Below are 15,562 nucleotides of genomic sequence, written 5' to 3' on the forward strand. Positions count from 1 at the left end.
TGTTGTCATGGCAGTGAAGTTCCAGAGCTCTTGTCAGAAGCAATCTCCAAGAAGGAAGGGGGTTGTCCTTCTTCTGCTCCAAGCATCAGAGGATGGAGGAGCCAAAGGGATTCACAGGTGCCCCCTTTTGGAGTCAAACGGCAAGGTAAGGGCTGCTCCCACAGGAATCGGGTTGGTTTCTTTTTTAAAAAAATAAAAAAAAGATTACACCTTCTCGAAGACAGGGCATAACTTGTGCTAGGGCTTATCAACGATCAGTCCTGAAAGACGGAAAATATAAGAGTCTCTGAGCATGTGGTGAGTGGCTTTCCCACTTGAGAAACCACAGCCATCCTTCCCTTAGGAAAAACACCAGAAGCCTTTCTTTTGGGAATTACAGACCTGGATATTCCCAAAAAAGCAAAAGAATTTTTTTTATATGCCATGGTGGCTGCAAGAGTTCTTATAGCAGCAAATTGGAAGAGTGATAATATACCCTCAAAGAAAGAATGGATTTCAAAATTAGTGGAATATGCAGAATTAGATAGCCTGTCTGAAAAAATAAAGAACAAATCAAAACAAGCATTTATTTCAAAATGGGAAGCCTTTAAAATATACTTGAAAAATAATTATCCCAGTTTAAATTCTGTCGCAGCATTTGAATAACTTTAGTAGCAGTTTTAAGTTTGCAGTGAGAGATAACATAGTTCAATCGTATTTACATTTTGATCAAATGTATGGTGTAATGGCAGTAAACTAATGAAGATTATCTGAGGTAAGGAGTGGACAGGAAGTCGGGTCTATAGTAATAAGACCATTTTCAGTTTGTCATTTTGTGTTTAACATCGTGCTTAGGATTTTTTCTTTTTGATGTAGATGTTGTTGAGGATGTTGTTGTTTTTATTGTCTTTTTCTTTTATGTTCTTGGGATGCTGTATGTGGATATCTGGTTAAATTTTAAAAAAAAATGAGAGAGAGAGAGAGAGAAACCACAGCCATCCTTCCAGATTTCTGGGATTTTGAGCAGAGGGCGCTCTTTTCTGGCAGCTTTGAGTAATGCAGGCATTTTGTGTTTTAAAAACCAAGCAACAGTTCATATACCACTTGTGTTCGTGGTACAATGCTTACAAATAATTCACCATGGATTTTAATTTTGCAAGAAATGTAAGTTGTCACATACAAATATTCACACAAGTATGGATCATATACACTTTCTGTCTTGTAGATCTGTTTTTATCTTGGTTCAAAGTCCATGTAGACATACCCTAAGTCACAATCCTACACAAGCAAACAAACATACCCCTGAACCTGCTCAGAACTGAATTCTGCGCATCACATCAACCTAGAACACAGATCTGTTGGCTCCTTAATAGAAGACAACTTCAACCGCACAAATGTACTCATAATAAGACATAATAGGGTTGTAGTTTCCTTCCATAGCGGGAGTGTGCAACCTGTGGCCTTGCAGATGTTTTACTCCATCATCCCAGAACATTGGCCACACTGGCTGGTGCCAATAAAATAATAATAATTATACTACTAATAATAATTTTATTATTTATTTCCCACCCATCTGGCTGGGTTACCCCAGAAACTTTGAGTGGCTTCCAGCACATATAAACGCATCATAAAACATCAAACATTTTAAAAAGGAGTCCAACAACATCTGCAGGGTCACAAGTTGGGCACCACTAATTCACAACTTAGAGGGCTTCCCATTTGCCTCAGCTGTTAGACTAGACACTTCAAATTCAATTCAAATGTTACTTCTATTACAAATGCTTTATCTCTGTAAGCACACCAGCTTGCCAGATGAAACAAACACCCCCTTTCATGTGCTGTTCTGGGGATCCTCCCAACAGCCCCTTGAACCAATTTCAGGGGGCAGGGAGGCATATAGGGGGAAGGATTTTAATGTAGATTACCCTGTGCCAGAATTCTGCAAGTCAGATCGAGCTCTGAAACAACCTCATACAGGGCTGGTCCTACTATTAGGCAGACAGGCAAGTACCTCAGGCAGCAGATGCTGGTAGGTAAGGAGTTGTGTGAAGGTGTTGAAGGACCAAGTGGCATGTACCCCCTGCTGCCCTCAGGTATGATGGGGGGGTGCTGCTGCTCATCATTACCAGGCAGCACTGAAGTAAGAGTCAAGTGCCCACCTGCTTAGCTTCTGTATATGGAAGTGGGGGGAGGGAGGCACCATCTTGTCCTCCAGGCTCCAAGTCAGACAGCAAAACACCTGGACTGGTTCTAACCTTATAGACAAATTAACTGGAGACCAGGGCTTTTTCTCAGCTGGAATTTGCTGGAACTCAAGTTCCAGCACCTCTCAGGTGGGTGCCATTGCCCTTCTGAGAGAACAAGGGGAGTTCTGGCACCTCTTTTTCTCGAATAATAGCACTGCTGGAGACACTGAGATGCAGGATCTGGATTTTGAAGCAGCACTCTGCACCATTCCAAACACAGGTTGGCTGCCTATACATACCCTGAAGCTATTACTGTATTGTGGTTATATAGCTAGAGTGTCAAAAATTGTTTTGAAAGCAACTGTGTTACATGACTTTGATTCAAATGGCCCCAGCAGGATCCTTCAGCTCTCCATATTTGTATTTCTCTGGCTAGATTTGATGTGTCAGCAATTTATCCAGATGTCAAGAGACCAAGTACTTACCTGCAGGCCCCATACACCAAAACGGTCTGCTCAGACTTGGTGAGTCTATATCTCAGGGTGCCTCACATGCACAAAGCAAACCTAGTCTTCAGTTTTACTGTATGCGTGGTTGAACAATATTTTTTTAATGTACAGTATTCCCTCCACCACCACCACCCCTACCCCGCATTTACTTTAGACCACCCAGAACTTTGTCTCCCACTATAGCTGCAAACTGACTATTTACAGAGGGACAATCTCTTGGGAGTTTGCTGTTGTGATGTCAAACTATTTCATTTGAGTAGTCCGCTCATAGAAGCAGTTGCTTGCATGCCACCCATGTGGAGTATCATACAAGCCAATTTAGATGTACATTGCCTAGCCCTAGAGGGATTCCACTCCTTGATCATTCTAGAGCACGGTCAAGACATACTTGGCTTTTCTCTAATGAAATGGACTGGGACTCTGAGTCCTAATAGGAGTGCTCTTTTTCATGGTTCTATCCAGCCATGCTTTCCTCCAGGATATGCTATTCCACCCCCACTTCAGTTTTTCTTTTCCTTTCCAACTGATACTCAACATTCTGTGGCTACTAAATGTGCTTGATCCTCCTTTCCCCCCCTTTTGGTGGATATTTTGCCCCCTGAGGGTCTGATTTAATATCTTTTATAATCAGTGCTTTTTGCCTAAAAAAAATGTTTAGGGGTGTTCTCATTTTCCTACTCATATTGAAATACTGCCCCTCAATGAGGCCAAACTTCGATTCACAAAATGTTTAGGGGTATGCGTACCCCTGCATCCCCCCAGAAAATAGCACTGTTTATAGTTCTGGACTTGCCGATTGCATGGTCGGCGGTTCGAATCCCCGCGGCGGGGTGCGCTCCTGTCGTTCGGTCCCAGCGCCTGCCAACCTAGCAGTTCGAAAGCACCCCCGGGTGCAAGTAGATAAATAGGGACCGCTTACAAAGCGGGAAGGTAAACGGTGTTTCCGTGTGCGGCTCTGGTTCGCCAGAGCAGCGATGTCACGCTGGCCACGTGACCCGGAAGTGTCTGCGCTGGCTCCCGGCCTATAGAGTGAGATGAGCACACAACCCTAGAGTCTGGCAAGACTGGCCCGTACGGGCAGGGGTACCTTTACCTTTACCTTTATAGTTCTGGAAACCTCGGGGTCTCTCAAAGCATTATGACACCACCTCCTTGTTTTTCACTGCCTGTGTTTTAGCTTCATTTCTGTCAGCATTCACAGCCCGAGTTTGCTATTGGAGAGGGTGAAAGTTGTCTTCTCCTTGAGCAGAAGGACGACGGCATCATATTGTTATGAGTTTGGGTGCCAGAGTTTGTGGGTGCAAAGCAGCCACCATTCCTGAATTTAGTAAGTGTTAGAATTGAATCAATGCTTGTGGGCTGCCAGATGCTGGATTTAGCATGTTAAAATACACGTCAAACCAGCTTCCCATGGCAGGTAAATCACCTGGGGAGACAGACTATTATAAGAGGACTAAGAGAAGGGACAGAGCCATCAAGAAAGCAATGGACTCTCTGGCAGCCAACAAATGGGAAGAGCCCCTCCCTGAGCTCTGTGATGGTTAGTCAGAAGCTAATGCCAGAGTTTTTGTTAAGAGGAAGTTTTAGGATTTCAGTTGGCTGTGGTGTGACTGAGGGGGGAAAAGTGTCAGTCTGTTAAATGCAACAAAAGGGTGGTCAAAGCGTTATGTGGATAGAGAGATTGAATCCAAGGCAGCAGCACTGGGAGAAACAGGACCCTCTGGGAGTGTAATGCTTTGAACCCCTCCTGTCAAAAACCTTAGAGGAATATTACCACAAGAAAGCTGTTACAAAGTAGAAGGGATGGTAAACAGTGGGTTAAATTTGAACTACTTATAGGTACCGGTACATACTAAATTTCCAGTGTTAAATGGAATTCTTCATAACTGTCTCAGTAGTGACCCCACCTATCCTCTAAGTCCCTCGCCTGGTAGCGGAAGGTAGCGGAAGGAAGAAACTTATTATACCCTCTGTTTCTCCCCCCCCCCACTCATTTTATTACTTGCTTCTGCTCTACAATGATAGCTCAGTCGGTAGAGCATGAGACTCTTAATCTCAGGGTCATGGGTTCAAATCAAAGATTCCTACATTGCAGGGAGTTGGACTAGATGACCCTCGTGGTCCCTTCCAACTTTACAATTCTATGATTCTGTGTCTTTCCCGCTGGTGCAACTAACCCCATTCCATTCCGTTCTAGAATATGAATTATGCTACACTGGAGAGGGAGTATTATGGTTTCATTTGTGGATGTCAGAGGTATTGATGTCAGAGGTATTGATGAGTGATGTGGGTAGGTGGATTGAGATCCAAGAGCAATATCTGTAGTTTAACAGATATCAGTCGATGCCTTCATTAGCACATTAAAATATCCTGCTGAAACGGGATAACTAATGCTGAAGGATACCCATTGAACCAGGGTGCTTCAGAATGTACAGACTTTTTACCTAATAGTTTATCTAGCCCTGGTGATGCCGTTTTTTGAAGGAACTGTAGCTATACAAGCAAATGCAGAAAATAACCATATCTTTCTTTAGAACCGAAAATTAGGACCAGGCACCTACAGTATTGACTATGGAGGCTTCAGTTCTAGTCATCTGCATAAGAAGATGTCAAGCTCTAGTTGGGCGAAAGCCCAGGAGGCAGCAAGGCTCACCAAAATGCCACATTTCAATTTTAAGGAAATATGCAGCAGGGCGAAAGCTCTGGTGAGTGTTTGGCTTCAAGCTCTTTGTTACATGCTGGTTTAGTCAAGGGGTTAAAATATCAGCTAGTTTCATTTCAGATACAACCGAGGACACGGGCCCACAGTTTTCTCTGAGACTGGTATCAACTTTAAGAGTATTTTCCAAATGGCATGTGGTTTGTCTTTGTTATATAACCAAGAATGTTATCATTGTGAAATATGAAGGAAAGGCCCATCAAGCGTAACAATGGGCATCAGGCAAGTGTAAGGGGGAATCTTGTCACCGCTGTCTATTTCTCAGGCAAATACGCGGGTGGCATTGTGGTCTAAACCACTGAGCCTCTTGGGCTTGCTGAACTGAAGGTCAGTGGTTCGTATCTGTGTGAAAGGGTGAGCTCCTGTTGCTCTGTCCCCGCTCCTGCCAACCTAGCAGTTCAAAAACATACCTGTGCAAGTAGATAAATAGGTACCGCTGTGGCGGGAAGGTAAACAGCATTTCCATGTGCTCTGGCTTCCATCACGGTGTTCCGTTGTGCCAGTAGCAGTTTAGTCATGTTGGCCACATGACCCGGAAAGCTGTCTGTGGACAAACGCTGGCTCCCTCGGCCTGAAGTGAGAGAAGTGCCACATGCCATAATCACCTTTGACTGGACTTAACCATCCAGGGGTCATTTACCTTTATCTTAACCATAAGCAGTATTATTTAATATTAATAAAATACTATCAAAAACTAAGTAGGAAGGAAGCAAAAACAAAAAAAGATTAAAAAGAGGTGCTTCCACTCTTCTATCTGCCAATTATATATAACACAGTTATTTCCAATATTTGGCATATACACTCCAGAATAACTCCTGATGAATTATGACATTCATATCTGAGCCTGGCTTCCCTAACAAAGGGGTCATGTACCAGGTCAGACCTACCTTTCAATCACCGCCACCCTAGTTTCTGCCACTAGCCGGGGGCACAATCTGCTGTGAAAAATAAAATAAAGCCTGGAGCTATGCTCCACCTCATTCCTGTGCTGCCACAAACTCCACATACCAGATGGCTGTTTTAAAGCTGCACATGCCATCTCTTAACCCTATTCACGTGCATCCTTTCTCTCTCCAAGAAAGCAAAGCTGGGTCCTGGGACTTATGAGTACTCAGATTTTCTACAACTCCAAGAGAAACGTCCACACAGCATTAGAGGAATATGTGACACCGGAGCAGTGAGATTTAAAGACCGCATCAGGGTAGGCATCTGTCCTTGTCAGAATGAATTGTGTGAAATGCATCATTCTTTGCAAATGGTTTTTGCCATATCTACTTTGAATTTTCTATTTTTAGTATCGTCTTCAACTTTGTTACCTGGATTGTGGGGTTTTATTTGTTTGTCTTGGTTCCTTTGATCCTGTCTTTCAAACCACCAGTTGTGGTGCAATTCCGTATTGATGCAAAACATATTCCATTATGCATTCCCGCCTCCATGATTCACATGGAATGGAAGATGTGTGGACAGCTGAATCTTGAGCCATTCACCACGCCAACATATTCCATTATGAAAATAATAGAGATTTTTATTAAAAGAAATTGTCTCCATTTTAAAGGAATCATAGAGTTGGAAGGGATCCCCGACTCTATGCTCATCTGCTTCAACCCCCTGCAATGCAGGAATCTCAACTAAAGCATCCATGACAGATGGCCATCCAACCTCTGCTAAAAAAGGAGAGTTGACAACCTACCAAGAACATTCGGTCTTTAAAACCTACGTTATGGGTCTAGGCTGAAAAGTAGGCTTAGAGAAACCAGACCGTGAAGCCACTGTCCCCAGTAATGTGAGCCTATGTCTCTCCAGAGCATCAAGAAAGGCGGGTGGGACTGCAGCATCAGCATACAGAAGTCAACCATTTGGGTTTTGTTCCTACTAGGGGGGGTTACCAGAGGTGGACCGTGGGTTCTCAAATTACAGTGGCGCCCTGTGTGACACTAAAATTTGGCACCTTCCACCTCTCTTGCTCCGCTCTACAGCATTGTTGTGATGCCCCCAGCAGCACAGTGCCCAGTGCAGCCGAACTGGTCACACTACCTTAAAACCGCCTCTGGGTTTACATTTGGCTCAACATCTAAAACCCCCTTGTTCTAATGTGTCATAAATGAGATTGCAGCCATTATGCATGTACTAATGGCTGCCATTGCTATGGTCACCTGCTTTGTGCTCCTTTCAGTGTGTACATTCCTCCTTCCTCTGCTCCTATCACCTGTAGAGTCTACCACCTGCTCATTACCTCAGGAGTCCGTAGGTAGGGGTGGGAAGCCTGTGGTCCTCCATATGTATTGGGCTCCCAAGTCCCATTATTCCCAGCCAGAATAGCCAACAGTGAGGAATAATGGGAGTTGTAGTGCTACAACAACTGAGCTTGTGTCGTAAAAAAAGAAAGGTTTTGATGTAGATGGAGAGTTGGCGTGGTGAAAGGCTCAAGATTCAGCTGTCCGCACATCTTCCATTCCTTGTGAATCATGGAGGTGGGAATGAAGGGCAGATATATTGGCTGCCTTCCAATGGTTTTGTGGTTTAGCACCAGCAAAATAAAAATTATTCATCACCGGACTGACACATTTATGAAGCAAGAGTGACTCACAGTGGATTAGTAGGTGAAACACATTAAAAAAAAAAAGTACTACAACTCTTAACTGCTGGAAAGATTGCTTTGCCTGCAAAATACCTTTAATCGCAGTATTATTCATTGCGTTGTACTGTTTTCTTTGTTCTGAAGTATTGTGCAGAATTTCCAGGAATTGTTTTTGTAATGTTTTTCTATAATCAACATATTCCAAAAAGCCAGGTTTTTCTACCCTCACTTAGGTCACAGTAGCAAAGATGATATCAATAGTACCACAAAAGGGAAACTGTCTTAAAGTATCAAAGGATATGGACATATGTAATACTCTAGTCTGTGCGAGGTTTTGGTTGTTTTTGTAGCTGATACAAATCTCAGTAAAAGTGTGTGTGTGTGTGGGTTTTTTTTAAAGGGTGTTTTCTCATAGCACCTCCTTGCTCCTGAAGTCAAGGGAAGGCTCCTTGCCTTCCTACACGAACCTGAGCTATTTCCTCTGCAAGAGGCAACTAGGAAGCAATTGGTAGACATGAAGAACCAGCTTATGTACATGTAGCAGAAAACAGCAAGGCGGGGATTAATAACCTGTGGCCCTCCAGATGTTGTTGGACTCCATCAGCCCCAGCCAGTGTGACCCAGGGTCAGGGATGATGGGAGTTGTAGCCTAACAAAATCTGAAGGGTCACACGTTTCCCATCTCTGATCTAGAGTTTTTCCTCTGGCAGGCCTTCTGTACCTTTAACAGCAGTGTGACAAGCAGAAATTCATTCTGTAGGTGAAACTTTTCCCATTGCCCCATCCAATTGCTGGGGAAAGCTCCACCCTTTGAATGCCTGCTGCTTTCACACGAGCCCTACCAAATAAGAACTACCAGCCCAAGACTTCGCTAATAATTATTGAGTATTCCTCCTAATTAGTTTGCCAGGTGATTAGACAACACTAGCTATTTAATGAACATAGAGTCTGATTTGTTTGCAGGAAGGTTAGATGACATGGTGTCATAATAAATGTGACTATGTATGTGCTTTCTAGTGCAATTCCCCATCATTTCTCTTAATGCAAAATGTCCAGTATTTTGGTAAGATGCACTTGGTGAGCAGGAGCTCAAAATCAACTATAATTGCATAACATGAAATTGCCAGCATGTGGTTGCATTCAGCTCAAAAACAGCAGCAGTCTCGAAGCACCATTGGAAACAATGTGGAGTCCAGATAAGAGATGGGCATTGCTCTGCTGTGGTTATGTTAATGCTCTCTCTCTCTCTCTCTCTCTCTCTCTCTCTCTTTCTCTCCACCCTAACATCCTAGGAATGTTATCCTGGCCCAGGAACCTATGGAAATCCTTATGCTGCCCTGGATAAAAAGGAAAAACGCTCTGTGACTGCACTTGGAATAATGGACAGTAAAACTTCAAAATGCTTCGCCTTTCCCAATGTGGCAAGTTTAGTTTCTTAGTTCTCTGCTTAGCTGCTCTCAATCTTCAAAGTCTTCCTGTTGAACTGGCTGGAGAAGGCTTGTGTTGCTGATACGGGATCGCATTCCCATACCATACCTTTGGCACGGGATTATTATCCCATGTAGTTTCATACAACTACAGCCACATCAGGACCAAGTCCTTGCCTATTCAACGCAACAGATGCTACACTTTTGCAAACTGCTTAAGAAGGCTCTCCCTAATACTTTCTTAATCCTTGATTTCAGGGAAGTGGTTTGGGACCTGGCACCTACAATATCAAAAATGGGATGGATGAGATGCTGAAACGCGTGGTCAGCTTAAAAGGCCCTTATGAAACCTTCACAGGAGACAGGTCAAAGCCTATTGTCTGTGGGCATTACGCTACTGATGTATGTACGCTCATCTTCTTTGCTTGCAAACTTTTTTTTAAAGCGTCATGTTGCTGGTTAGTAATTCAAATGATAGAGTTGCCAAACTTCAGATTGACTGGCAAAACATCAGAAAATCCATGAACCTTCCCCACACTGCTTCTTTTAAGCCTCCAACTTTTGGAGTAATGGAATTAAAGAAGATTCTGATTGTCTTTAAAAAGAAGAAAATATAGAAACACAAAAAGAAATAATTTTGTATGTGTTGAATTTTGAAGTTTTGTGTTCTGTCAGGTTCTGCTACTTGGAACACTGGTGATTCAGATGAAAAATGTCTAAATTATTAGACAGGCATTTGTAAGAGTTCAAATGTCTCCACTGTAATATTGTTTTTAATGTTTCTAACACTCCAGACCAGGGTGAGCAAACTATTCCGATTATATTGATGATTAAGTACTTATTTAGCATTTTGTCACAAGTGTTCCAATACACCGCATATTCCATTAATTATCTCAGCACCCTTACAACAAATCTTGTATTATACAATACTACAGATGGATCTGAGGCTAAACAATGCAAATAACTGCAGCTGTTTGGAGGAGGGTGGGCATAGGAAATCTTGGGGATGGCCCTTTCTTCTAAATTTTCTGCCAGTGATAAATATTGCATTGCTTTCCTTTTCCAAAATGGATAAATTTACAGGTTGAATGAAAACTGTATAGAAAAAGCAGTCAATCAGCGGTGGTAGAGGAAAAGCAGAATCAGGGCAGATTCTACAGTTCAACAAATTCAATTGCATTACGTGCATTTTAACTGTTGTAAGCCTACACAATGCATGTTGAAAATTCATTTTATATAAGATCATTGAACCTGATACAATCTTCCTTCAGATTATTGAGCTTGTGTGTATGTGTGTGGCGTGTGAAAATTATAACTGTATTCCATGAAAGAACAGCAACAAGAGTACCCTCAGGTGACTTTCTTCCTTCTCCTCCTCCTCCTTTTGTAAAATTGTACAGATTTGATATACAGTTGTACCTTGGCTGTTGAACGGAATCTGGGTTTGTGGCATTCGGGAGCCAAAACATTTGAGTTGCCAGGTGTTCGAGATCCAAGGTACAACTGTCTCCTTTCCTTGTTTAATGTTTCTAGAAAAAGTCCATCGAACTGAGTGGCACCACATTGAAGAGCTTCCTGGAAGAACTAGAATCAAGGGATAAAAGGAAGCACGGCACTTTCGGCAGTCTTGTTTGGAATCCCAAGTGCCCCTCCGATCGGATCTTCTGGGCCACTGTCAGCCAGTGTCCACGTGAACAAGTAGGTGACTTTCCATTGCTTCTTGGTTGCAATCACAGTGCCAGTTTCTTCCGGATGGCAGGGTTGGGAAGTTGTGTGAGGTGAAAAGGGTGAGTGGGGAACAAACATCAAAGAACAAACAGGCTGCTAGGGCAGTCTACTACGGGCCCCAGGCTATTATAGAACTAACTCCTCAGCTTTAGGTAGATGCCGAACTGCAGCTAATCAACCAAGCAGAGTTGAGGGCAACTAGCCACGCACCTGGAGTCTAGGGGTTTGGGGGCAGAGTCCATTGTGAGATAGCATCAAATTAATATGTTTTGGTGGTTGTGTTTCAACCTTTGTTTCATAAATGTCATAGGCGTATCTTGCTCCAAGTACATAGAAGCCAGTATTTTATGTGACTTCCAAACTGGTAAGCACTCAATCACACAATATTGCTAGTCAAGTGAACAAGGGGAATCTCTAGCAAAACGTTGTGCTGTGTCTCTGGCTCAATGTAGCTAGCTGTATCTCCCCCAGGATACTTTTCTATACTCTTTGTGCTGCTACACAACTGTTGTATTCACTGGTTCAAAGTAATTTATTTTACTTGTTACAGTACCAGACAGGGCCAGGCTCATACGACATAAAGCCCATCAAGAGAAAAGAGTATGAAAATCAGCCACCGTTCTGGATTGGTGCAAAAAGATTTGACAGGAAAGCATACCGTCTGTTTGTTGGAAATGCTGTGAGTGGGAAATTATATGATCAGAGTTTGACTAAGAAAGACCGCTTACCGTAATTTTCCCAGTGGCAGAAAGGGAGAGAATTTGAATTCAGTTTGCATATAAAGGTGCAGCTACCTAACTTGCCCTTCCTGAAAAACTATGGAAATCAAAACACAGCCATCTTTCAAAATTTGCACTTCTCCAGATATTCCAGTGCAGTTCTCCTGCCAAGTAATGTATGTACTAAATGGGAAAATGAGAAACGGAGAGAAATCAAAATGGATAGATTTGCCTGTCCTGAGAAGGGGCTCAATGGAGCAATGGATATCTCACATGAGCCCACCAGGAAGCATGGCAAAGGCACGAATGGTGAAGTGGCAGAGAATTGGATTGGTTGGAAACATTTCCTCTGCCACTGCCAAGTTGCAGGTGGGGCCACACACACATCCGGCCATCCCTGCCTTATACTTTGACCACGCTCCTATGTGTACTTACTTAGAAGTAGGACTATTTCCCCCCAAGCAAACACATTTATGATCAGGAATTTTGCAGTGCTCAAATAAAATACTTTTGTCTCCACTAGGCTCAAGTGCCCCTTACTCTGTGCTGGGTTGAGGGAATCTATTTTAGATTGTTTGATAGTGCCGCATCCCTTTTGCTGATAGGCTAAAACTCCTTTTAGTAATGATGTGCCAAAGGGATGGCGCTGGCTCTGTTCCTCCTTCTCCTTGTGCCCTTTCTTGTATCATCTGCATTCATCTTTTCTGGGTTCCTGTGGTGAACTGGAACAAAGCTGGGAGGACTCAGTCAGCGAAAGCTTTCATTTGAAAGAGTTCACTTCCACTTAGGGAACAGGTAAGGACTCCCAGGCAGGGTTTGTTCTCTCTCCTTGATCCTGGAGAGCAGGGAACTTAAAAGAGGTCAAGAATGAAGGGCTCTTTCATAATTGATGGGGAACTTTGCTGGTGGTGATTAAGTGTCACGGATAAAGTTGGCAGAGAACTGAACTTACCTGCCGGCGGTTCGAGAGTTTTTAATGCAATGGAGGAGCAAATCGTTTTGCTCTGGCCACTGGGACATCTAAAAAAAGCCTACTTCAGAGGGGCCTGCTCAGCGATCTGGGTTCAAATAGCCAGAGTTAGCAAAATGAATGAGAATTCTTGTACACATATGGAAATGAAAGAAGGGATTGATGTTCTCAAGTACAAAACATGCAAATGGGGTGTTGTTGATAGCCGGAACAGCCTCTCTCTGTTCTACTGCCATTCTTACCCCAAGGGGACGGGGAGGACCCTTTGCAGAGGCGTTTTAGATACATGGCCTCTCCCTACAGCAATTGTACTAATGGCAACATTGGAAAAGAGGCATAGCTCAGAAGAAGAGCCAGTGTTTGGCATGCCAAAGGTCCCAGGTCCAATGTTTGTCATTCTCAGTCAGTGGGTGGGTGGACTTTCACCTGAAACCCTGGACAGCGGCTCCCAGTCAGTGCAGACAGTGCTGAATTACATGGGCCAATTTATTTTTTAGGCAACTTCCTAACAGCAGCAAGGGAGAAGGCTTTGCCCCCAATAAAAGGCTAGGTGGATTGTGGAACATTTCCCTCTAGCAGGGCCACTGACATTTCTGGTGACAGGAATCCCAGTGTGAAATCGTGGGGGGGGGGGAGGGCTGTTGGAGGACTAGATGGCATGGCCTAATATAGGGTCAAGCCATTGGTATATTGTCCAAATAGATTGGTTTGAAATCATTCTACTCATTAGACTAATCCACTGCACTTACAGAGATTCATGAACAAGTGGAGTGAGCCTTTGGATTGTGATGTCAAAGCCTTTAAGGCTATGTTCACAATTCTTTCAACCCATTCTCCCTTTGAGAGGATCAGAAGTCTTCCTTTAAGACATGTGGGGGGAGTCTGTGGCTCTCTGTATGTTGAACTACAACTCCCATCAGCCCCAGCATGACCAATGTCCATGGACGATGGAAGTTGTAGTCCACCAACATCTGGAGGACCTTACGACAAGATATGTAGATATATATTGGGTATCAATGAGGTGGATGTCTGTTCCAATGTTATAAAGATGAGAGGTGGTATCATCTTCACTATAGTGCAGCTGAACATTCATGATGTCACTCACAAAAATCAAAAAGTCTCAGACATAACAGGGAACATTAACAAGCAGTTGTGAAAGTAGTCCAAACCTGTGCATTTTGCCCTTCTACTGTCTAATGCCAAAAGGGGATTTTGCACAGAGGGGATGCTTAATGCCCATTCATCTCCCCAGCATGAGCTTACTTTCATTCCATTGGCCAGACAAGAAGTGGATGCTCAAGGGCTTTACAGATCTGCATCTCAGGATACCCAAAGCTGCTCCTTGTCTGCTTTCCTGTTTATAGAACCCAGTTGGAGTTGGCCGCTATGATACTATGAAACATGAGAAATACCGAAAGAAGATCAGATACCGTTCGCTTTATATGCATGATACACAGCGTTACCTTAGTAACCTGGAGAGGGACAAGTGCTTACAGTAAGTAAAAAAATTACAAAACACAGAGGAAGCAGCAACTTCTAAGTTCTAGCAGTACGTGAAATTGTGCTTGAGCAATTCATTCGAATTTGTACACTTGGCCTAATTTGCATGCCTTGTTTTGGATGACAAGTTTTGATTGTAACTTAGTTTTAGAATTTGGAAACTTTTCAGGATCTAGAATAGTAATAGAATTGGGCTTGTGAAATGTTGAGGATTTGGCTCAGGCCAGTGGGACAGGAAGCGTTTAGAGTGAAAATGTCTCATGTGGAGATAAAAAGATGTTGCCCATTCTGCTTCTGTAAGGCTAAACAAACCAGGGGAACAATAAACTAGAACCCAGAAGGAGTGGAGCTTAACTAGAATTCCTAAAATTAATTCTTGAATTGGGTGCAATTTTCAGCTCATTTGCATCTCTTTGAAGGTAAACATTTTGCTGGCTTACTGTTCTAACAATTCAATCTTCTTTTTCAGGGAGAGGATTACGCCTGTTAATAAAGGCCTCCAAAAACTCTGTTAATCCACCTGAAGCCATGTTGCTTCCTGAAACATAGTTAAGTCACCAGGTATCAGCTGCATTTCTGGTTAATGTCCATAAAAAAATCCTGCCAAGAGGACACAGACACCTCAACATTTGCTATATCGTATCCCGTACCCACCTACAATCATTTCTTGGTAATTATGTATAACACTCAAATCAAGACACTTGGTGGAATATGGTTAATGTGTTTTTTGAAAACCAGCATGCTGATGTAATTATATCAATATTAAAAATGCTAGACACAAACTGAACTGCTTACTGTTACAAGTAGTCAACACCAACAAAAAATAATAATTGTACTAGTCAGTTGTATGAGTAAAGAAAGCACAGTTTGCAGTTGCTACTAGTTCCTCCAAATATTGCAGACAATCAGGGTCAGGTGTTTTTAAAGTGCCTCTCCTCTGCCAGGGATCTACCTGGAAAGTCTGAACTCGTATCAGAAGCACCAATACATGCTGGTTGATGGTGATGGAGGAGGAGGAGCTTCTTGGCTCCAGTGTAATACCTGAAGTTAACTTGGCAGGTGTACAATGTATGTACACATATAAACCTTGTGCAATCCTTCAATGCAGTCACACGAACAGAAATAGCAGCAGTTGCTAGATATAAGACTGTATCCCGACAGGGATGATTGGCATGAATACAAGTAGTTGTGTTTCCTATCAATTTGTTGTTTCATTGATGATTAACACCACTGAACATTTTCTTGCT

General features: G+C 42.9%; 1 protein-coding gene across 1 annotated transcript; it reads left to right on the forward strand.

The window, feature by feature from the left end:
• Nucleotides 1-6: 6 nt before the first annotated feature.
• On the forward strand, nt 7-15,097 carry CIMAP2 (ciliary microtubule associated protein 2). Its single transcript, XM_081195424.1, has 10 exons — nt 7-145; nt 2,602-2,689; nt 5,209-5,379; nt 6,472-6,594; nt 9,264-9,392; nt 9,657-9,800; nt 10,932-11,096; nt 11,677-11,805; nt 14,180-14,310; nt 14,785-15,097. The coding sequence occupies exons 1-10, from the start codon at nt 93-95 to the stop codon at nt 14,828-14,830; spliced, it is 1,179 nt and encodes a 392-aa protein (XP_081051550.1). The 5' UTR covers nt 7-92; the 3' UTR covers nt 14,831-15,097.
• Nucleotides 15,098-15,562: the final 465 nt, after the last annotated feature.

Source organism: Podarcis bocagei, assembly GCF_964188305.1.
Source record: "Podarcis bocagei genome assembly, chromosome: 5".
Taxonomy (NCBI): domain Eukaryota; kingdom Metazoa; phylum Chordata; class Lepidosauria; order Squamata; family Lacertidae; genus Podarcis; species Podarcis bocagei.

Coding starts and splice junctions, on each gene's coding strand:
- CIMAP2 (XM_081195424.1), top strand. CDS start 93: ATGGAGGAGCCAAAGGGATTCACAGGTGCCCCCTTTTGGAGTCAAACG. Junction 5,380..6,471: donor GCAGCAGGGCGAAAGCTCTG/GTGAGTGTTTGG, acceptor TCTCTCTCCAAG/AAAGCAAAGCTGGGTCCTGG. Junction 11,806..14,179: donor GTCTGTTTGTTGGAAATGCT/GTGAGTGGGAAA, acceptor TCCTGTTTATAG/AACCCAGTTGGAGTTGGCCG.